The 22251-nt window shown below is 43.0% G+C and overlaps 1 protein-coding gene and 1 non-coding gene across 8 annotated transcripts in view; one reads left to right on the top strand and one right to left on the bottom strand.

The window, feature by feature from the left end:
- Window positions 1-22251, top strand: part of OCLN (occludin) — a 48965-nt gene that overhangs the window by 6074 nt on the left and 20640 nt on the right. For all 7 annotated transcript variants that reach the window (XM_043488640.1, XM_043488633.1, XM_043488638.1 and 4 more), the window contains exons 2-4: window positions 2896-3012; window positions 6434-7112; window positions 10637-10798. In XM_043488640.1, the coding sequence (XP_043344575.1) occupies window positions 2963-3012; window positions 6434-7112; window positions 10637-10798 (891 nt within the window). In that variant the 5' untranslated portion in view covers window positions 2896-2962. The remainder of the gene's footprint in view (window positions 1-2895; window positions 3013-6433; window positions 7113-10636; window positions 10799-22251) is intronic.
- On the bottom strand, window positions 15247-15353 carry LOC122454680. The gene has a single exon (XR_006273486.1). It is a non-coding gene; the product is annotated as a U6 spliceosomal RNA (small nuclear RNA).

The raw sequence follows: 22251 nt of genomic DNA, 5'->3' as shown, positions 1-22251 counted from the left end.
GCCTCTCATTCTTTCTTGCTAAGTCTTCCCTGTGATCTCCACACCGCACTTCATCACACAACCCTGAATAACGCCTGCTGCAGATGCTGTTTTCTTGGTGTGTTACCTTCGGGAGAACTTGGTCTCATCTTAACTTCCACAGGCGGCTGTGGTGCTGTGGAGGTACTTAATAAACACTTGTTGATTAGGTGAAATTGCCTCTCAGATGTTCAGGGATTTTTGCTTTGAGGGATTTTAGAACAAAATTATTCTACTTTTCTCTTAGTGAACAGGACTCTTTAATACAGTGTGTGTTTGATGTTTTTTTTTTGTTGAAAATTATATTCCATTTTGAAGACTAGCAAAAGGAGATAAGGGGAAAATGTCCACAATCCTAGCATTCTTAGATGCTTTTGTACCCCTTTTAAATGACAGAAGAAGCATACTTTTAAACCAGACTATGCTTTAGTTTGAGCATTCTTTGGGATTGCCTTTCTTTGGGATTGGAATGAAAACTGGCCTTTTCTAGTCCTGTGGCCACTGCTGTTTTCCAAATTTGCTGGCATATTGAGTGCAGCACTTTCACAGCATCATCTTTCAGGATTTGAAATAGCTCAGCTGGAATTCCATCACCTACACTAGCTTTGTTCGTAGTGATGCTTTCTAAGACTCACTTGACTTCACCTTCCAGGATGTCTGGCTCTAGGTGAGTGATCATCTGGGTGATAATCTCGTGATTATCTGGGTCATAAAGATCTTTTTTGTACAGTTCTTCTGTGTATTCTTGCCACCTCTTCTTAATATCTTCTGCTTCTGTTAGGTCCATACCATTTCTGTCCTTTATCGAACCCATCTTTGCATTAAATGTTCCCTTGGTATCTCTAATTTTCTTGAAGAGATCTCTGGTCTTTCCCATTCTGTTGTTTTCCTCTATTTCTTTGCATTGATCTCTGAGGAAGGCTTTCTTATCTCTCCTTGCTATTCTTTGGAACTCTGCATTCAAATGGGAATATCTTTCCTTTTCTCCTTTGCTTTCCGCTTCTCTTCTTTTCACAGCTATTTGTAAGGCCTCCTCAGACAGCCATTTTGCTTTTTTTTGCATTTCTTTTCCATGGGGACGGTCTTAATCCATCCCCCTGTAATGCTCAAAATTCTCCAAGCCAGGCTTCAGCAATACGTGAACCGTGAACTTCCAGATGTTCAAGCTGGTTTTAGAAAAGGCGGAGGAACCAGAGATCAAATTGCCAACATCTGTTGGATCATAGAAAAAGCAAGAGAGTTCCAGGAAAACATCTATTTCCGCTTTATTGACTATGCCAAAGCCTTTGACTGTGTGGATCACAATACGCTGTGGAAAATCCTGAAAGAGATGGGAATACCAGACCACCTGATCTGCCTCTTGAGAAACCCATATGCAGGTCAGGAAGCAACAGTTAAAATTGGACATGGAACAACAGACTGTTTCCAAATAGGAAAAGGAATATGTCAAGGCTGTATACTGTCACCCTGCTTATTTAACTTCTATGCAGAGTACATCATGAGAAATGCTGGGCTGGAAGAAGCACAAGCTGGAATCAAGGTTGCCAGGAGAAATATCAATAACCTCAGATATGCAGATGACACCACCCTTATGGCAGAAAGTGAAGAGGAACTAAAAAGCCTCTTGATGAAAGTGAAAGAGGAGAGTGAAAAAGTTGGCTTAAAGCTCAACATTCAGAAAACTAAGATCATGGCATCTGGTCCCATCACTTCATGGCAAATAGATGGGGAAACAGTGGAAACAGTGTCAGACTTTATTTTTTGGGCTCCAAAATCAGTGCAGATGGTGATTGCAGCCATGAAATTAAAAGATGCTTACTCCTTGGAAGGAAAGTTATGACCAACCTAGGCAGCATATTAAAAAGCAGAGACATTACTTTGCCAAAAAAGATCTGTCTAGTCAAGGCTATGGTTTTTCCAGTAGTCATGTATGGATGTGAGAGTTGGACTGTGAAGAAAGCTGAGTGCCGAAGAATTGATGCTTTTGAACTATGGTGTTGGAGAAGACTCTTGAGAGTCCCTTGGACTGCAAGGAGATCCAACCAGTTCCTCCTAAAGGAGATAAGTCCTGGGTGTTCATTGGAAGGACTGGTGCTGAAGCTGAAACTCCAGTACTTTGGCCACCTGATGGGAAGAGTTGACTCATTGGAAAAGACCCTGATGCTGGGAGGGATTGGGGGCAGGAGGAGAAGGGGACGACAGAGAATGAGATGTCTGGGTGGCATCACTGACTCGATGGACATGAGTTTGAGTAATCTCCGGAAGTTGGTGATGGACAGGGAGGCCTGCCGTGCTGCGGTTCATGGGGTCGCAAAGAGTCGAACATGACTGAGCTGAACTGAACTGATGTTTTAGTTAACATTGAAGGGCTAGAATATGCTAGACACAACTGTATTTGTATTTTCATATGCATTCTCATTTTCTATGAACTTTGAAAGGTAATGAGATGGAATAAATGGCTTTTAAGAAATTTATATTTATACATCTTTATGTGTGTTCTTCAATGACTATTTTTATTTTATTTTATTTTTTTCAATGACTATTTTTAAAAATACCATTTTTACCTGTTACTGTCATCAGCTTTGTGAAACTTTCATTGCTGCAACTTATAATCAAGTTTAAACTATATTCGTATGCCAGTGATGTGCAGAGCATAATGTTAGGTGCTCCGAGGACTACCAGGCCAAATGATTCCTACCCTCAGTGATTTCTTATGCTCAAAGAATTAATGATCTAATGTGCAAAAATGGCAGTGGGAAGGACAAGAGAAATAACCATGGAGTGAGACGTCATTTGGGATTGCTATCATTAGTTTTCTTAGTGATGCAAGGAAACCGAGTGCAGTAGTAACGTCATTACTCTACTTCTGTTGCTTAGATCGGCCTGTCTCAGGAGGTTCCCGGCAGTGCTCATCCTGAAGATCAAGTGACCACCGACACCAGCCATGTCATCCAGGCCTTTTGAAAGTCCACCTCCTTATAGACCTGATGAATTGTAAGTAAATATGTAATTCTTTTTTTTTTTTTAGGCCTTGCTTGTGAGATTTTATTAATAGTTTCCCAACCAGGAATTGAACTCGGGCCCTTGGGAGGAAGTGAGAGCGCAGTCCTAATTGCTGAACAGCCAGGGAGTTCCTCCTTTTTCTTTTATAAAAGTCTATTACATGTTAAAAAAAAAAAAGTGTATAGTTGAAACTTTCATCTGTTATGTGTTTGCCTTAAAAATAAAGTGACATGCATTTGTAAAATCAAATTGAACCAAAGGGTATTCAGTGAAGCGTGAGCTCCCCTCTTACCTTCAACTTCCAAGATGACAGTTTTTTTCTGCAGTGGGAGCTGTTGTCACTTGTTTTTTCATTGTTGCTACACTGTAGTCTGAGCTTATATTTGTGTGTATGTTTGTTTTTAAAAAATGGTGTGAAGCTTCCATAGTAATGCCTTCCTTATTTTTGTCTCTGCTGGGTCTTCACTGCTGAGAGGGCTTTTCTCCGGCAGCAGCAAGCAGGAGCTGCTCTCTAGTTGGGGCGAGCAGGCTCCTCACTGCGGTGGTTGCTCTTGCTGCGGAGCGTGGCCTCTAGGGTGTGTGGGTTTCAGTGGTTGTGGCTCCCAGGCTCCAGAGCACAGGCTCAGTAGGCTGTGCATAGGCTTAGCTGCCGCATGCCGTGTGGGATCTCCCCAGATCAGGGATTTTACCCATGTCTCCTGCATTGGCAGGTGGATTTTTTACCACTGAGCCACCAGGGAAGTCCTTCAGTGCCTTATTTAGGTGACTGTTGGCACTAGTTCTTCAAAGAGCATGTTTATTGAGATAAAATTCACCCACTATACAGTTTACACATTTAGAATGGGCAGTTCATTGGTTTTAGTGTATCCCTTCACCACAGTCAGTTTTAGCACGTTTTCATCATCCCCTTCCCAAAAAAACCCCTCTGTCCAGTAGCACTCTCTAGTCCCCCCAGTAGTAGGCAACCACTAAGTCCATTTTGTTTCTGGATATGTCCATTCTGGACATTTCATATAGATGGCATCTTAAAATGTTTGGTCTTTTGTGACGGAAATCTTTCACTTGGTATGTTTTCCATGTCATCATAATCTTTGTTTTTTAGAGCAGTTCTGGGTTCACAGCAAAATTGAGAGGAAGGCATAGGGCTTTCCCTGCCCCCACACATGCACAGCCTCCCCCATTATTAACATTTCCCACCAGAGTGGTATGTTTGTTAGCGTGATGAACCTACATTGACACATCATCTGAAGTACATCATTGATACTAAGGTTTTCTCCTGCTGATGTTAGATTCTTCCTGGGATGAGCACTTTGTGCTTTGCCCTTCACAGCACATCTCAGTTGGACCAGCCACCTTTCAAGTGTTCCATCGGTCTACTGGGCTAGTGGCTGCCATGTTAGCATAGCTCTGCAGAATTCCATTGTGAGCCTCTATCACCGTCATCCATGGCACTGTGCGTAGATGTTTGGACTGCTTCCAATTTGAGATGATCAGAAGTAATGTTTCTGTGAATGTTACACTGTTAATGGAATTATAAGTGATACAGTCATTTTGGAAAACAGTTTGACATTGTCTAGAAGAGCTGAGAATTTTAAAAGTTTGACCCAGAAATTCTGCTCCTGGGTATATACCCTAAAAAAAGTGCCATTGTGTGCCAGGATGTAAGTTGGAGATTGTGTTAGAGCTATGCTGTTCATGACAGCCCCAAACGGAAGCAACCCAAATATCCTTGTAGAATGTGTCACAGAATTTTCTTCCTTCACATTTTCAGTGTTCTCCAGTTTCTCCATTTCCTTTTCATTCTCATATACTCAAGTAATTAACCTAATTATCATGGTTAGCAGCCTCCAGTAAGAAGATATCTCCTTTGGCTTGAGGAAGGTGGTTTGTGGAAATAAGGGCCAAAACAAAAGGGGCTTTAGTCATTTTAGGAATTGAATTTTACCTTCCCAGGGCCCACAGTTTTTAGATTCAGTTGTCTACACGTTAGTGTGTCTGTTACATGCTGTGAGTTTTTTTTTTAATTTTTTTTTTTATTTTTGTCATACATTGATATGAATCAGCCATAGATTTACACGTATTCCCCATCCCGATCCCCCCTCCCACCTCCCTCTCCACCCGATTCCTCTGGGTCTTCCCAGTGCACCAGGCCCGAGCACTTGTCTCATGCATCCCACCTGGGCTGGTGATCTGTTTCACCATAGATAGTATAGATGCTGTGAGTTTATAGTTAAATTATTGGAGTTTGCAGGGTATTTTTATAAAAAAAGAGTCAAAATCTCATTAGCCATCATCTTTTTTTTTTTTTTTAGCCATCATCTTAATGAGCCCTAATTAACATTCCATCTACTTTGTAGGTCTTGCCTTAACTGGCAGTAGCTCATGTAGTGATGTGTTTAATGTCTTACTGCCCTGCCAATGAGGGCACTCGGCGAGGGGCACTCTGAGGGGCCTGGACTGAGGCTGTCCTATCTGTTCTTGTGTTCCCAGTGCCTGGCACAGAGCCCAAAATGTGTCAGCCTGGTGGCTGCAGTAGACAGCTGCTAAAATGAATAAGTGAGTAACTGTGCTTTCTTAAGTAAGAGAGCTGGGCAGCCAGAAATTGCACCAGTATAGCCCAGTGCAGGTGTCAGAAAAGGATTGATGCCATTGTCCTTAACTGCCTAGGTCCCATCCCCAGTGATTCTGGTTTAACTGGTCTGGAGTGCTCTGTCTGGGGATTTTACACACTCCCTAGGTGATTCTAATATGCTGCAGAACTTGAGAACCTCTGCTCCATAGAAATTAAGCAGTCATTCTCAATGTATGGTTCCCCAGCTGCAGCATCAGCAGCATCTGGAAACTTCTACTCCAGACCTGCAGACTGAGCAACTCTGGGGATGAGGGCCAACAAACCCTCCAGGTGAAGCTGATGTGTCTGCACGGATTCCTTTACTGTTCAGGGGGTGTCTGAGTCTGCTGGGGATATCTGTAGTAGAGTATTATAGATTGGGTAGCAACAGAAATTTATTCTCACAGTTCAGAGGCTGGAAGTCCAAGATAGGTGCTGGTGGAGGCCCTCTTCCAGATTGCAGACTGCCAACTTCTTGAATCCTCACATTGTAGAAGGGGTGAGAGGGCTCTCTAGGGCCCTTTTTATAAGGGCACTAATCCCATTCATGAGAGCTCCACCCTCATGACCTAATTACTTCCCAAAGACCCTACCTCTTAATACCATTACAATGAGTGTTGGGATTTTGATACTTGATTTGGGAAGGGCGGGGAGACACAAATTGCCCCATTGCAGTGGGGCAGTACAAATAATAGTTTCCTTTGCCAGTGATTTGTTTAAATTATTCCAGGTACTTTTATATGTTCTTTCTGCTTACCACTAAAAAGTGCTAACTTAAAATTGTTTTTGTGTCCTTTTCAGCAAACCTAATCACTACACACCAAGCAATGACATATATAGTGGAGAGATGCATGTTCGACCAATGCTGTCTCAGCCAGCATATTCTTTCTACCCGGAAGATGAAATTCTCCACTTCTACAAATGGACCTCTCCTCCCGGAGTAATTCGGATCCTGTCTATGCTTGTTATTGTGATGTGCATTGCCATTTTTGCCTGTGTTGCCTCCACTCTTGCCTGGGACAGAGGCTACGGAACCTTAATGGGAGGTAGTGTTAACTACCCTTATGGAGGAAGTGCCTTTGGTAGCTACGGAAGTGCCTATGGCTATGGTTACGGCTACGGTTATGGCTATGGAACAGGCTATACAGATCCAAGAGCGGCAAAGGGATTCCTGCTGGCCATGGCTGCCTTTTGTTTCATTGCCGCGTTGGTCATATTTGTTACCAGCGTTATAAGGTCAGGCATATCTAGAACAAGAAGGTATTACTTGACTGTGATAATAGTGAATGCCATCCTGGGCATCATGATGTTTATTGCCACAATTGTCTACATAATGGGAGTCAATCCAACTGCCCAGGCCTCTGGGTCTCTCTACAGTTCACAGATATATGCCCTCTGCAACCAGTTTTATACACCTGCAGCTACTGGACTCTATGTGGATCAGTATTTATATCACTACTGTGTGGTGGACCCCCAGGAGGTAGGAGTAGTTTTGTTTTTTTCTTCCCCTCTTTCCTTGGGTCAGAGGTTCTCATCTTGGGATGCTTAATAGATTCGCTTGGGAATGTTTTAAAAAAAACAGTGATGCCATGGCCCCACTGCTATTTAAAGCAGAATCTGAGAGAAGGGCTGTGTGTCCTTATTAAGGTATAGTTAGGATACCATCTGGTTCTTCCACTTAAAGTACAGTTCGTTTGTTTTTAGTGTATTCACAGACTTGTGTGACTGTCACCACAATTCACCTTAGAACATTTTCACTACCCTAGAAAGAGACCCCATCCTCATCAGCAGGCACTCCTCATTTCCCTAACTGTCCCCAGATCAAGAAACCACTAATCCTCTTCTAGAGATTTGCCTTTTCTGGATATTTCGTATAAGCAGAATCATCCAGTATGTGTTTTCTTTTTTTTTTATCACTGGCTTCTTTCACTCAGCAATAATGTTTTAAGGTTCATCCATATTATAGTATATACTAGTGCTTCATTCCTTTTTATTGCTGAATGCTATTCCATTGTGTGCATATACCACATTTTCTTTGTTGTTGGCTAATAGACATTTGGCTGTATTTCAGCTGCTCTGAATAATGCTCTGAACTTTCATGTGAAACCTGTTTTAATGTGACCTGAGTTTAGTATATACTTAGGGGCAGAATTGATGGGTCTTCTGGAGACTCTTCATTTAAACTTTTGAGAAACTATCACATTCTTCTCCAAAGAGGTTGCATGATTACACATTTATCAGAAATGTATGAAAAAAAAGAAATGTATGAAGATTCCAGTTTCTCCACAACCTCAGCAGCATTGTTTTTCTGTTTGATTTTAACCATGCTAACCCTCCCAGCATCAGGGTCTTTTCCAATGAGTTAGTTCTTTGGGCACCTAATGCGAAGAACTAACTCATTGGAAGAGACCCTGATGCTGAGAAAGATTGAAGGCAGGAGGAGAAGGGGCCAACAGAGGATGAGATGGTTGGATGGCATCACCGACTTGATGAACATGAGTTTGAGCTGGGAGTTGGTGATGGACAGGGAAGCCTGGCGTGCTGCAGCCCATGGGGTCATAAAGAGACACGACTGAGCAACTGAACTGAACTGATGCTAATGAGTGTGAAGTGTTACTGGTTTTGATTTGCATTTCTTTGATAGCTAATGATATTTTCTCAGGCTTATTGGCCATTAGCATATCTTCTTTGGAGAAATGGTAATTCAGAATCTTTGTCCATTTTTTAGTGGGGCTGTTTGGATTTTTATTATTGAGTTGTGAGAAATTTTATTTGGTTACAAATAAATATAATTTTTTCTTTCCATTTTACATCTAGATGATGCTCTTTGCACAAAAGTTTTTAATTTTGATGAGATCTGATTTTTCTTTGTTGCTTGTGCTTTTGGTGTCGTCTAAAAACACTTTGCCTAATTCAAGGTCACAAAGATTTCCTGTGCTGTTTTCTTCTAAGAGTTTTATAATTTGAGTTAACGTCACATCGTAAGGAAGGGGTCCAGCATTTCTTGCATGTGAATATCCAGTTGTCTTAGTATTATTTATTGAAATAACTCTCCATTGAGTTATTTTCATGCCTTTGTCAAAAATGAATTGACCGTAAATGTGATGATTTATTTGTAGACTCTCAACTTGTTTCCATTAACCTGTGTTTCTGTTCAGTACCACACTCCTTGATTGCTACAGCTTTGTCATCAATTTTGAAACTGGGGAGTGGTGGTCCTTCAAATTTGTTCTTATTTTTCATGATTTTGTGGTTTAGAGTCTAGGTCTGGTGCATTTTCATATGTGTTTAGGATCACCCTGCCAATTTCTGCAAAAAAAGCCAGCTAGGATTTTGAAAGATTGCTTTGAATTTCTAGATCAACGCAATTCTTCAGAATCCTAGCTGGGAGAAGAATTGTCATCTTTATAATGTCTTCTGCTTCGTGAACATAGGGTGTCTTTCCATTTACTTGGGTCTTCTTTAATTTCTTTTAAAACTGTTTGCCAATTTTCGTTGTGTCAGTCAGTATTTCAAAAAGCTGTTAGGTGATTCAAAGGTCCAGGTGCGGTTGCGAAGCCTGCCTTCCATAACCGTGCGTCATTCTAATTAAAGTGTTTCTAAGTTACTAATCTTTTTTTCTTTGTTTTCTCCTTACACTGACCCAGGAGTTTTCGTTCTTTTACCTGAATGAGTCACTTCTGGGGGTTAGACCTTCTCCAATAGCTACCATTATTTTGAAGACTGAAATGTAGGTTTCAGAGTATTTGTTGTCGACATTTGGTAAACAGGGCTGAGGGTTGGTACTCCTGTCTTACCATCCTGTCATTCTTCTTAGTCCTCTGACTACCTGAAACCTCTATTCTTTGAAAAAGGTTATGACTGTTAGACCAGCTACAAAGAGAGCTTCCTCTTAGCAGACATTCAGGCCAGAGTTCTGGTACCTGTTCAACTCCCAGGTGCCCCCAGGCCAGTATGCCATGTAACATGCCTGTCAGGGGTAGGGGTTCCTTGTCACAGGCCCTTCTAGTACGTACACAAAAGACACCTAAAACAGAGGAAACTAACAGACTAAATGAATTGCCCGCCCATTTTCTTTCATTTATAGCTTGGTTAGATTATGTCTGCATAATTTATGGTAAGGCAGATTGTTTTTGGACTGAAATTTACATTCAACTGTAAAAAGTTGAGCCAAGCATGTGTTATGAACAAGACTGTATATAAGCATGATTGGATATTTGAAACAACTTCTGTGAATAACATTTTTCAAAACCCTTTAGAAGGATACCAGGGATTGAGTTAATTTATTGGCTGTTATCCTCTATTTATGAAAATATGGCCCCTAGTTCTCAGACTTTAGAACTAGTTTTCTATAATTCTAAAACAGGGATGCATATTCCGAGGACTGACTCACGATGGAGGTGTGTGTATGTCTGTGTGTGTATGTGTGTCTCTGTGTGTTTTGGTAGCCTTTAACCCATGTGGCTTGGGCTACATTTTGCAGTCTTACAGTGTAACTGTTTGTATCAATTTTAGAGCAGTTAAGCTAGTTAGTGGGGCCTTAGGTATTTGTAGAGTGTGGATTGGAATAAAGTAAACAATTAAAATTGATGCTTTTGAACTGTGGTGTTGGAGAAGACTCTTGAGAGTCCCTTGAATTGCAAGGAGATCCAACCAGTCCATCCTAAAGGAGATAAGTCCTGGGTGTTCATTGGAAGAACTGATGCTGAGGCTGAAACTCCAGTACTTTGGCCACCTCATGCGAAGAGTTGACTCATTGGAAAAGACCCTGATGCTGGGAGGGATTGGGGGCAGGAGGAGAAGTGGACGACAGAGGATGAGATGGCTGGATGGCATCACTGACTAGATGGGCATGAGTTTGAGTAAACTCCGAGAGCTGGTGATGGACAGGGAGGCCTGTCCATGCGATTCATGGGGTCACAAAGAGTCGGACACGACTGAGCGACTGAACTGAACTGAAACAATTAAAAACTAAATATCTGCATATCTTTCATTTCTTTTTAGGCCATTGCCATTGTACTGGGGTTCATGGTTATTGTGGCTTTTGCTCTAACAATTTTCTTTGCTGTGAAAACTCGAAGAAAGATGAACCGGTATGACAAGTCAAATATTTTGTGGGACAAGGAACGTATTTATGATGAGCAGCCTCCCAATGTTGAAGAGTGGGTAAGTGTTTTATGAACGTCAGTATACATCCAGTTTGGCTTTGTTTTTTTTTTTTTTCTGTAAACACCCCAGAATTGTCTTTAAATTTGATCTGATGTGCTTTGTGAAACTTTATTCTTAGAGTTATTGTCTTTGTATATCACAAAAGTTGAGGCCTCAGGTTTTACTTTGAACATTAATAAAGTGGGGTGAGTGGACATGGATTTACTCCGAGGTAAAAAGCCAAATTTGTGTTTCTAAGAAGTGGATCTAGGACCTGAGCAGAAATGTCTTTTAAAGGAATCATGAGGGACACAAAACGTAAGTGGCTTTGAAGAACAAAAACAACTCCTCTCCCCTCCCCTTTTATTTTCCTGCTATAGTGCTTGAGGGAAGCACTATCTTGGGTCAAGATCCACAAGGGTGTTTTTAGGGTGGTGGCAGGTGGGAGATCTTTAAACCTTTTACATGGAGAACAGCCTGGTGAGTCACAAGCACTAACATAGATATATGAAATACTTTAGTGAAGGCAGAGATTAGGGCAGGTTCTTTTTTTTTTTTTTTTTGCATATACTGTTAATGCTACCAGTAGGTGGCTTCCTAAATGATGTGAAAGTGTAGAAAGTCCCTCTTACCAAAAATACCTCCCAAATGCAAGTTACTGATGAGATAAACTGGGACCTGGAGCCCTTTGCTGCAGTGCTGCAATGCTTGCACCTGGACACACCTCTCCTGGAGTGAATTATCTGGGACTAAAAATAACTGCATGCATGCACAGTTGGGGCAGATTCTGGACAAAGGATACAAAGAGACCAAAAAACCCAACTGCTATTTTTGAAGAGCCTGGAGCAAAAGCAGAGGGTCGGGAGCAAAGGCAGGGTATTGCACAGGCCCTTGCACACAGCACCACCTAAGCGGTGGGCAAACCACCTCGGCAACGCCTCTGACCCGACCCTGGGATTCACGCTACCCTGACTCCATCTGAAGACTAAGCCCACCACCAGAGAATCCGGCAAGCAGAGGAACCAGTTGTTTGTTCTTGCTCCCCCTGCTGTAGCAGGGGCCCCAGGAAAGCCTTGCTGAATTTCTTGTCTGGCCTGTGATCACTTTTTTTTGTTTTTTAAGTTAAGGAGGCCAAGACTCCTGGTCGGTAACACTGATAGCTAACTAACCTGTTTTTAGGTATGTTCCAAGCTTTGCTTCTTGGAAATGCTGTGTTATGATGTTCTTGAGAGAGCAGCCTCAGAAACTGCCTTCCTCGGTTTCTTTGAGCAGACTGGTTTCTTGCCATGAAGGTTAGTTGAGACTCCTGGATTCTGGTTCCAGGATAGGTTGGTTTTGGCCAGTGGGAGCAGAGCGGAGCGGGTTGAGGGTGCGTCCTGCTCTTCAGCTCGGGGTGGAGATACTGATCATCTGGAAGGCTCCTAGCTCTTGCATGCTGTGACCTCATATTTGAAGAAATTTAGGAATGTAGATGAAATTTTCCTAGTGGAAGTACCAAGACCAAGCAGACAAAGCAGTCAGGAAAACCAGAAGGTATGGTATGTGGGTGCCTGTGTTCCTGACCTCTCCTGGAAGCCTGCTGCTTGTTTTTCTCATTTTTCCCCCCATGACATGTGAGGGTGTTGGGGATTGTTTTCTTTTGAACTTTAGCTCCAGGCAGAGCCACCTGTAGAGGGAATAGGGCAGTCTGTTGTGAACTGTGCAGTCGAGGTTTCGCTGAGAGTTTCTGGGTGTGTCAGTTTTCACTGGCTGCTGGATTTGTTTACTTAAGGTTTCGAGAGCCTAAAACGTGACTCAGGAGAGACCAGGGCCAGAGATACTACAGTCCCAGGGAACTTTGACTTCTCATCTGACTTTACTATCGTGAAAGTTTAATCAGTTCTAGGTGCTTTTGACATTTTGACAGAAGATAGCCATAGCAACTTAGGGAGGTGGTGGTGATGATGAAGTGAAGGGACTTTTAATTTTTAAAAAGGCATTATTTTTATAATGCTTCCTCACTGAATCTCTAGAAATTTGATAGCTAGCCTATAGATTGTTTCACGTGAACTTCATAGTTTGTCTATAGTAATAAATGTTTCGTCATATGAAAGTAGATAATCATCTATTGAATAGCAGACATGAGACTTTGAACACACTAATGTTTCATGCAAAACTTAATCACTTAAATTCCTCATTTCCTTTTCCCTTGTTTTCCCAGCTGAAGTGCCTAAGAAAGGGTATTTGAAATAAGCTGTTAGTTTAAGCTACAGATATTGTGTTTTTCCTTCCATTTTTCTCTCTCCCCTCACCTGCTCAGGTGTGCTTTGCTGAACTCAATCCCTCGTTTTCATTTTTGCCTGAGTTTACTTCCACAACCAGATGCAGACTGTTACTCTCTTTTCTCCACTCTTATGCAATAATTCTGCTCCAGTGGGTTTCGCTCCGATAACATAGTTGCCCCAGTGAAAATGTTTGATGCTGCATCTAAAGTACTTGAGAGTGGGGTGGATTAGTATTTTTTCTTTTTGACTATTAAAAATTAATGTCATAAAAATAACCTCCACTTGAAATAATGGAAGAGAATCTAGAATTAATTACTTGTACTAAGTGAGAATTAAAATTTGAATTCTAATTATGGATAAGTAAGACATATATAAGGGCTTCTCAGGTGGTGCAGTGGTAAAGAATCCACCTACCAATGCAGGAGTTGTAAGAGACATGAGTTCGATCCCTGGGTCAGGAAGATCCCCTGGAGAAGGAAATGGCAACCCATTCCAGTATTCTTGCCTGGGAAATCCCATGGACCAAGGAGCCTGGCAGGCTGTCGTCCATTGGATCACAAAGAGTTGGACACGGTTGATCACAGCACAGCATATATATAATCCTAATAATGGGTTGTTTGGGGTAGGGGTGGGCTTTGCTGGTGGCTCAGATGGTAAAGCGTCTGCCTACGATGAGGGAGACCCGGGTTCAATCCCTGGGTCGGGCAGATCTCCTGGTGAAGGAAATGGGAACCCACTCTAGTACTCGGGCCTGGAAAATCCCAGGGGCGGAGGAGCCTGTTAGGCTACAGTCCATGGGGTCGTAAAGAGTCGGACACGACTGAGCGACTTCACTGATGGATATCTCACTAAACTTACTGAAGGAATAGTCACCTACTGAATATTTGTTTACTCCTTCTCTACACATTGGGGTATGTCTAGACATCCATTGTTAAATCTTACTGCCTTTCTTAGATTTTTAAAATCTTTAGGTTAAGAGAGCAAAGCCTCAGCTCAACAAGCTGAGCCTTCAGAGTTTTTTTAAGCAGGTTTCAACCCATTTGTATTATCTGTGAGAAAACCTTCAACTTTCTAATTTACTGTCTCTCAGTCTCCACCACAGTAGTTTTTCTGCCTTCGTAACAATCTCAGGGTTGTTTTTTTTTCCCCTCCCCTTTCTAGATATCTTGTACTTTGTGAAAATAAACAGGCCGTGTTTGCACACTGGATGTTTTGTAGTCAGTTAAGTTTGTACCAACATTGTTGTATTTTTAAATGCTTAAAGTCTCTGTTAAACTTCTAAATCTTAATTTTTTTCTATTATGTCCTCAAACCCGATTGTTACTTTTTCTGAATTAAAAAGTATATATATGATTATTTATCTGACTGGTAACTGAATAATTTTTCAGATACTGTGAAGTATGAAGAAAATTCTGCCATCCAGAGTTATCTTTTTGGTGTATTTTCTTTAATCCTTTTCCTCTCCTATTGCTTATTCTAATTCAGAAGTATGATTATAGTCCTTATCAGTGTCAAATTCTACCTTTTTAAACTTGCTGTTAGAGGCTTTTTTACCACATCATTAAATATTCCTCAAAAATTTTTTTAAGTTGTTTTTTTTTTTTTTTTTTTTAATGTAGACCATGTTTAAAGTCTTTATTGATTTTGTTACAGTATTGCTTCTGTTTTGATTTTTTGGCCCCGAGGCATGTGGATCTTAGCTCCCTGACTAGGGTTCGAACCCCACCCCTTGCCTTGGAAGGTGAAGTCTTTAACTGATGCCAGGGAAGTACCCTCCTCAAAAACAGTTTTGATACTGTTAAAAACATTTACTGGAGTGTAACATGTGTATCCACATACACACAGAATAAAGGACATTAAGTACACTAAACTTCATTGTGTGGCTTGGTGAAGCTGAACACATATAAGCCCGATTGTAAGCAGCACCTAAGTCAAGACACAGCCCATTCCAGTGTCCAGGGTCTCCTTGTGCCCCTTAGTCAGTGTCCCCTGGGGTGATGACTCCTCTTATTTCTCTCGTATCAGTTAGATTCGCCTATTCCTAAACTTCACATAAATGGAATTATCTACTGTGTGCTTTTGTGTCCACTCAACATCATGCTGTGAGATTCATTTATGTTGTTGCATTGGTTGGTGTGATACTTTTTATTTTTGTGTGTTTTGGCAAGATAAAAGCTTTCTTTCTTTTTTTTTTTTTTCTTAAAAAATATGGAACGCTTCGCGAATTTGCGTGTCATCCTTGCGCAGGGGCCATGCTAATCTTCTCTGTATCGTTCCAATTTTAGTATATGTGCTGCCGAAGCGAGCACAAGATAAAAGCTTTCTAATGACTCCTTTTTTTAAAAAAAAATCCATGGCCAGAATTATAATTTTTCAAAAAAAAAAAGAGAAAACCACGAGACAGGGCAGTCTCCCTCCCATCCTTGCGTTTCCGTTTGTTTCCGGGGGTCTTTCCCACCCTCTCCCACACTCCTGGGTGCGCTTCTTAGTTTCCTATAATTCCTTTCAGTGCTTTGTTTCCTGAAAATAAAATCAAAGAAAAATACCCTCCCTGCTTTTTTATGCAGAAGTTAACGCCCTGATCACACCATTCTCTCTGCAGCTCACCCTTTTGCTCTATAGTGTGTCTTTCTAAAAAAAATAAAGTATTTATTCAGCTGTGCTGGGTCTTCGTTGAGCCATGTGGACTCTCTGGGTGTGGTGTGTGGGCTTAGTTGCCCTGCAGCATGTGGGACCTTAGTTCTCTGTCCAGGGATCAAGCCCGAGTCCCCTGTATTGCACGACAGATTCTTAACCACTGGACCACCAGGGAGTTCCCAACAGGGTCTTGTTTTGTGAAGTCATTTTATTCTCTGTTGCTGCTCTTGGCCTTCCTCTGCTTGCAGCAGACAGGCTCAGTAGCTGTGGCAGGTGGGCCTTGTTGCCACATAGCGTGTGGGATCCTCCCGGATCAGGGATCAGACCCTTGTGCCCTGCGTTGGCTGGCGGATTCTTTTTTTTTTTTTTTTTTTTTGCTTGATACCAGCTGAAGCAGCCTTTTTATTACTTTTATGTACAGTACAGAAAACTCAATAGTGTACACTCAGCCCAGCTTGGTGGCCAGTTCTTTGGCCTTAGCCTTTTCCAGCTTGGCGATGCGAGCCACTGACTTCGGCCCCAGGACATTGCCTCCCCAGTGACGACGGATCTCATCGTATCTGTCGTTGTAATTGGTTCTGATGGCTTCCACCAGCTTAGCCAGAGCACTCTTGTCCTCCGAGTTGACTTGTGTGAAGGCCACGGTGGTGCATGTCTTCCTGTGGACCAGGCGCCCCAGCCGGGCCTTGCCCTTGATGATGCAGTAGGGAACCCCCATCTTGCGGCACAGGGCAGGCAGGAAGACCACGAGCTGGAAGACAGCGTTAGCTCTAGAGTGATCTGGAGCAAAAGCAGTAACTTAAAAAGGCTAATGTGATGGCAATTGCTCAGGGTTAAAAGGCTGGCGGATTCTTAACCCCTGGACCATTAGGAAAGTCCTACAGTGCGTCTCGGTGATCCTTCCTCACCACTTGATTCCATGGTTTCTGTAATCATTCTCATTGGTGGGTGCGTTTGTTGTTTGATGTTACAGACAATGCTAGGATTTAAAAAGAAAAGAAAACTTGGTATGCCTTGTAAACCTGTTTGTCCATGTATATACTTCTGTAGGCTGACTTTCCTATAGTATTACTGAGCTAAGGGGTATATATATATACACACACACACACGTCTGTAACTTTGATAGATAGTGAGAAATTGCCCTTCAAAGGAGATGTACCAATTTATACAGCCATCAGCAATGTGTGAAATTCTGGTCCTACACACCTTTTCTAGTAACATGCCACTGGAGAGATGTATTTGACCAATCTGTATTGTTGTGTATTAGGTTTTTTCCAATTTTTGACCAGCATAATTATGTAATAATAAAGTCATTTTGTTACAGTAAGTATGTGTAATGTTTTTTGAAAATGGAGAAAATTGATGTTGAGGGTAACTCTGCTATTATATAAACAGAAAGCATTTTTTTAAAATTAGTTTTTAATTGGAGGACGATTGTTCTATAGTATTGTGCTGGCTTCTGCCTCGCGTCAACATGAATCAGCCATAGGCGCACACACACACCTCCTCCCTCCGGAACCTCCCTCCCACTTCCCCCCAATCCCAGCCGTCTAGCTCGTCACAGAGCAGTGTGTGTCTGTGGGCTCCGTGAGTCATGCAGCAGATTCCCATGGGCCATCCGTATGTTTCAGTGTCCCTTTCTCCATCCATCCCACCTTCTCCTTCCCCCACTATGTGCCTGGGCTCACATAATGTGACAAAACCAGGGTTGGAGCCCCAGTTGAGCATTTCCATGCCAAAGTGCTTTTAGGGAAAGCTTTAATGATTATATATCCTCTCTCTTTAATTGGACTCGAGTGCACAGAAATTGATTTTTCCCCATTCTTTGTTCGTGACCTTGTTGTCTTTGGTCCATTCATAACCTTCTTGTTGTATTGTTGATTTGGTTCATCACGAACACCCATCATCCTGCCATACATCCTACATTACTAGGTCTGGGTTACATTAGCCCATGTTTTTCACTCTCCCACCCACCTGCTTCTGCCTGCTCCCAGAGGTGACGTGTCCCGGAGTGCCTCCCCCGCTTTCATTAGAAAAGCGCACGATGTGTTCCTTTCCGCTTCTGCTGTCTTGCTCGCATGGCTGAAGTGGTTCTCGTTGCTAGGAATGGAACTCGTGGTTCCACTGTGATCAGAGTAGACACGCTCAGATGCTCCCACACTGAGCAGACTTCCTCGCCGGTGCCCTAAGCATACTTAGCAGCTCTGCCGAGGACACCTTTTGCTTAGTGTCGGACGAACAGCCTGTGGGGCTGGTAGTCTTCCCCTTCCCTCCACTGTTGCTGTGTGTGCTGGCTTCTCTACTTAGAAGCAGTGTATCAGGGAGGTAGAATACCAGGGTGTGAATTCCAGCTTCCCTGCTTTCACTGTGACTCTTAAGATCAGTTCTGTTCTTTTTAACCTATGTGTACATCAGGGAAGCCTCGTTTGGAGAGGATTCCTGGTAGAGGGACAATGGTGGGCCCTAACGCTCTGGGTTTGAGTCCTGATTCCAGCACTCGTTGGTAAACAGATTAACCCTTCTCATCCTCAGTTTTCTTATCTATGAAACTGGCTGTATTATTTGGTCTGCCTCTCAAGACAAATGTGAGATGCCTCTGGGAAAATGAAGACGACCAGTAAAACATGTCTGTCTGCCTTACAGGGAGAGTGAAAGGAAAACAGCTGATTGTGCAGAAAAGAATTTTGCCTGAGTTGCATGAGTACCAGTTATAGTTGACAAAAATGGAGCTTAAATTAGGAGAGGTAAAAAGGAATTTATCTGCAACATTTCAGATCGTGATTTATGAAACCTAGAAAGAGTTGAAACAACTTAGCCACAGAGGCAAGGATGTGGCTGTGTATCAGGAACAGCTAGAGTCAGGACTTCACGGCCACTGGGATCTGCTTTCTCATCTGGACTCCCCCCTGTCTGGTGGGCTTCATTACTCGAGCAGGAAGCAGCTCCTTAGGACTCGTGAGTTTTTCACATCTGTGCTTCACCTAAGATTGACAGGGAGAGGGGGTGTTGATGGATGAGTAGGCCTGGGTCAGGTGGCCGTTCTCACATGAAGCACTGTGCCCGGGACAGGGCCCTTCGCGCATCATCTGACTTGTGGCAGTTGCCACAGTTACTGTGTGGAATGGGGAGATGGTTTCTACGGAAACCAGTCTGTAGATGATACTTACTACCTGAATATTTGCTACATGGATTTTTTTTTTAAATATTTACTAATTTTATTTTTGTTTATTTGTTTGATACGCTGGGTCTTAGCTGCAGCATGTGGGATCTTTAGTGGGGCATGGGAACTCTTAGTTGTAGCATGTGGGATCTAGTTCTCTGACCAGGGATGGAACCCAGGCCCCCTGCATTGGGAGCTCGGAGTCTTAGCCACTAGCCCACCAGGAAAGCCCCTGCACTACATGGATTAATTGTAATTGCCCTTTTATTTCTAATGTCTGTGTCATCTGACCAGGTTTAAATGCAAAGTGCGACTTGAATAGCTTCAGATGAGTTTCTGAGAAGCTTGGAATGTGCCTGCTTCACCCCAGTGCCCCTTAGAACTCTGCTGGCTCCTGTCTCACCTCCCTGCCCCTCAGTATTTGTTGGCTGCTCCTGGAGGGTGTCACACTGCTCAGACCCCTTCCTGTCCCTTCCAGCTTGGTCTCACACAAGGACGGGGACTGTGGTCTGAGGAGCTGTGTCCTGACAGCACAGTGAGAATGCTGGTTCTCAGACTACTCAGCCGTGGGTGCTGGAGCTGAGGTTGGAGGGGCTGATACCCTCACACCCATAAATATGAGTGGTACATGTTAATCTTTGTGTTCAAATCTCTCTTCCCCCACCTGCATTTTCAGAAGGTCATAAATATAAATATCAGTACATACCTCTTCATTTCCTGTAGAGTAAATTCTTAGAACTTGGGATCTGGCTTTGGAAAAGCACACACCTGTAGTAAATATTAAAGAACTGATTGTTAGATGTGTGTACTTGAAATTAGTTTTAGTTGATGGTTGATACCTGCGGTATTCTGGCGAAATAGTTAGTAGAAGTTAAGCACTTAATTTTCAGGTGCTCCTGTGAATACCTTTTGGTTTGGCTTTGGTAAAGTGAAAGAAAACAGAATCTAAGAGCAGCCTGGGACCGTAGGTCATCCAGTCTGCCTCGGTGAACTTGCATGAAGGAAGCTGAAGGTCTGCGAGGTGGACACAGCAGTAGATGGAGACTTGGTGCTGACTCGACGCGTGGGGGCCAGCGGTTCAGACTCTGCTTTCTCAGCACTCCTCTCAGTTAGTGCATCAGGCTGATTGCGGAATGAGCACCACTGTCTTAGTTTTGGCAACAAAGTTTTAAAAAAAAGTCACTGTAGCTACTGCCCTGGGGATTCAGTGGCTAGGACTCTGAGCTCCCACTGGGTTCAGTCACTGGTTGGGAAACTAAGATCCCAAGCATGCTGCATGGTACAGCCAAAATTTTTTTTTAAAAAAGTCATAGTAAAAGAAAGGTAGGAACCACCATTTCCTAAATAGCCATTATAGGTGCAGCCAGTCTGTACATTATTCCTATAATCCTAAGTGCAGTCTTTACAGTGTGGATACTCTTCTTACATGAGGTTTGCAGAGGGCTTCACTAATTTGTCTCAAGCCTGACATACTTACCAGCAGCATAAGTCTTACATTTGCCTTTATAACTTGTGTTTTTTGGCGTGTTTGCCTCTCAGATCTCCGAGCCTCCGTTTTCTTTGCCAGTAGAATTGGGGGAAATGGTTCAGTTAATAGCACGAACATTAAAATGAGGTACTGTGTGTGTAAAGTGCTTGTCTCTACCACAAATCAGCGTGCCAGTTTCAGGGAGTGTTTTCTGCCTGTCTCCTAAGTTGCTCATTTTCTTGTTATGCCACATGATTTATGTCAGAGGCAAGAGCAGACTGTGTTTGGAGAGAACATCCCATAAACTGTTTCTCCATTGTTACCAAGTAGTAAATGAAGGTTGTTAAACACGAGCCTATTTTTAAGTAGGAAACGCTTAGATCTAAAAGTTAACAAGTGTGATAGTTAACCTTATTTCTAGAAGTTTCCAAGGCTTTGACATTGTGATGCAGGACTGTTACAATGTTGTTCCCAGCACTTACCTGTTAAGGTAGGAGCTAGTGAGGAGGATCTGGCTGGGTGTAGAGGAGAGGCAGGGTCCTTAACACTGTTCTTTGCGGTCAGCCTTGGCTGGTTTTTGGTTTCCTTGGACTCCGATGAAGATAAGCACTTTGCCTGTTCATTTAGTAGGTTCTTCTGTGTACTTCAGGAAAATAGAAGTTCCGTCTATAGAATATGCTGATCCTGTAACAATTACAGGGCTTAGGTGAGGGCCAACATGTAATTTATTAATTCCCAATCAATTTTAGATAGAGGAATAATTGTGTTAGTACTTGCACTGATGGCATGGAATAAAGGAGCTTGGATAAGAATACCCAAAATATTCATGGTTGGTTGCGGTTGTTTAACTGTTGTTCTTCCTCTTACTTGAAAGGTTGCTATCAGATAAGAACAGATGTTTTTCTGAAAGGTGTAGGCAGGCTCTGCATCTCATCTCCTTCCACCCAGGTGGAGCAGGTGACTAGAATGGGGCAGTGGCAGTAGTCAGAGTTAGACAGTTGAAGAAACTCGAATAGCTTTTTTATTTTCAACCAGTAAGTCCAAGCATTCTTTAATGAGAAAGCAGTTCTGTGGACCGCCGACAATTGGTGTATTGGGCTGTCCCCTGGCAAAGGTTTTGCTGTTATCTGTAGCGTCGGGTGGGGTGAAATGGAACGAGAGTGCAAGTGTCCTATCTCGGGACTGACCTTCAGAACCCAGCGGCAGGGTCGACAGAGGCCCTGTCTGTCCAGGGCATCCTGGGGAGCTGGCGTAGACAGCTGTGATGGAAGGTGAGCAGTGCTGGAGCTGCTGAGTGTCTTTGGGGCTCTGAAAGCAGGGATTCCTGGATTTCCAGCATTCAATCATTGAGTCAATTATAAGTATGGGTATAATGGTCTAAACAGGGCAGTTGTCTGTGACATAGGGGAACCCCCCCGCCCCCCCGCCGTCAGTGGTTCTCAGACCTCCCCCCACCCACCCATTTCTCATGCAGCAGATCTGTAATGGGGCCTGAAAACTTGCATCTCTGCCTTCCTAGGTGACGTTGATGCTGCTGGTCTGGGGACCACACTGTGAGAATACTCCACACTGTTCCATGGAGCCAGGCTGCAGCCCCAATCCTGCGAGCCCAGAGGGTTTTGAGTTAAGGGCAAACTTAGAAAATGCTAAGGTTGTAGGGAGTGCTGTGGTAAGCTGAAGGGGATTTGGAAGGCCAGGTGGTGACTCGCATCGGCTCAGAGAACTGAGGTGTGCCGTGCCTGTGACACAGCTGCTGGGGAGGCCGGCACAAGACGCACGGGTGTGAAAATGCAGTCTGCTCCATGGTTTCCCTTTCTAGAGCCAGGGGCCTCGAAGGGGATCACTCACTGAGTGTAAGCTTCTCCACCTCACCCCCTGCAAAGCTCTAGCAATTCACTGACTGTTTAAGAGCTTCAGAATTCCCCTTTGCTGGGGTATGTCA

Source organism: Cervus canadensis, chromosome 16 (genome assembly GCF_019320065.1).
Source record: "Cervus canadensis isolate Bull #8, Minnesota chromosome 16, ASM1932006v1, whole genome shotgun sequence".
Lineage (NCBI taxonomy): Eukaryota > Metazoa > Chordata > Mammalia > Artiodactyla > Cervidae > Cervus > Cervus canadensis.
Note: the sequence above shows the minus strand (reverse complement) of the source record. Positions and strands in the feature narration are given on the sequence as shown.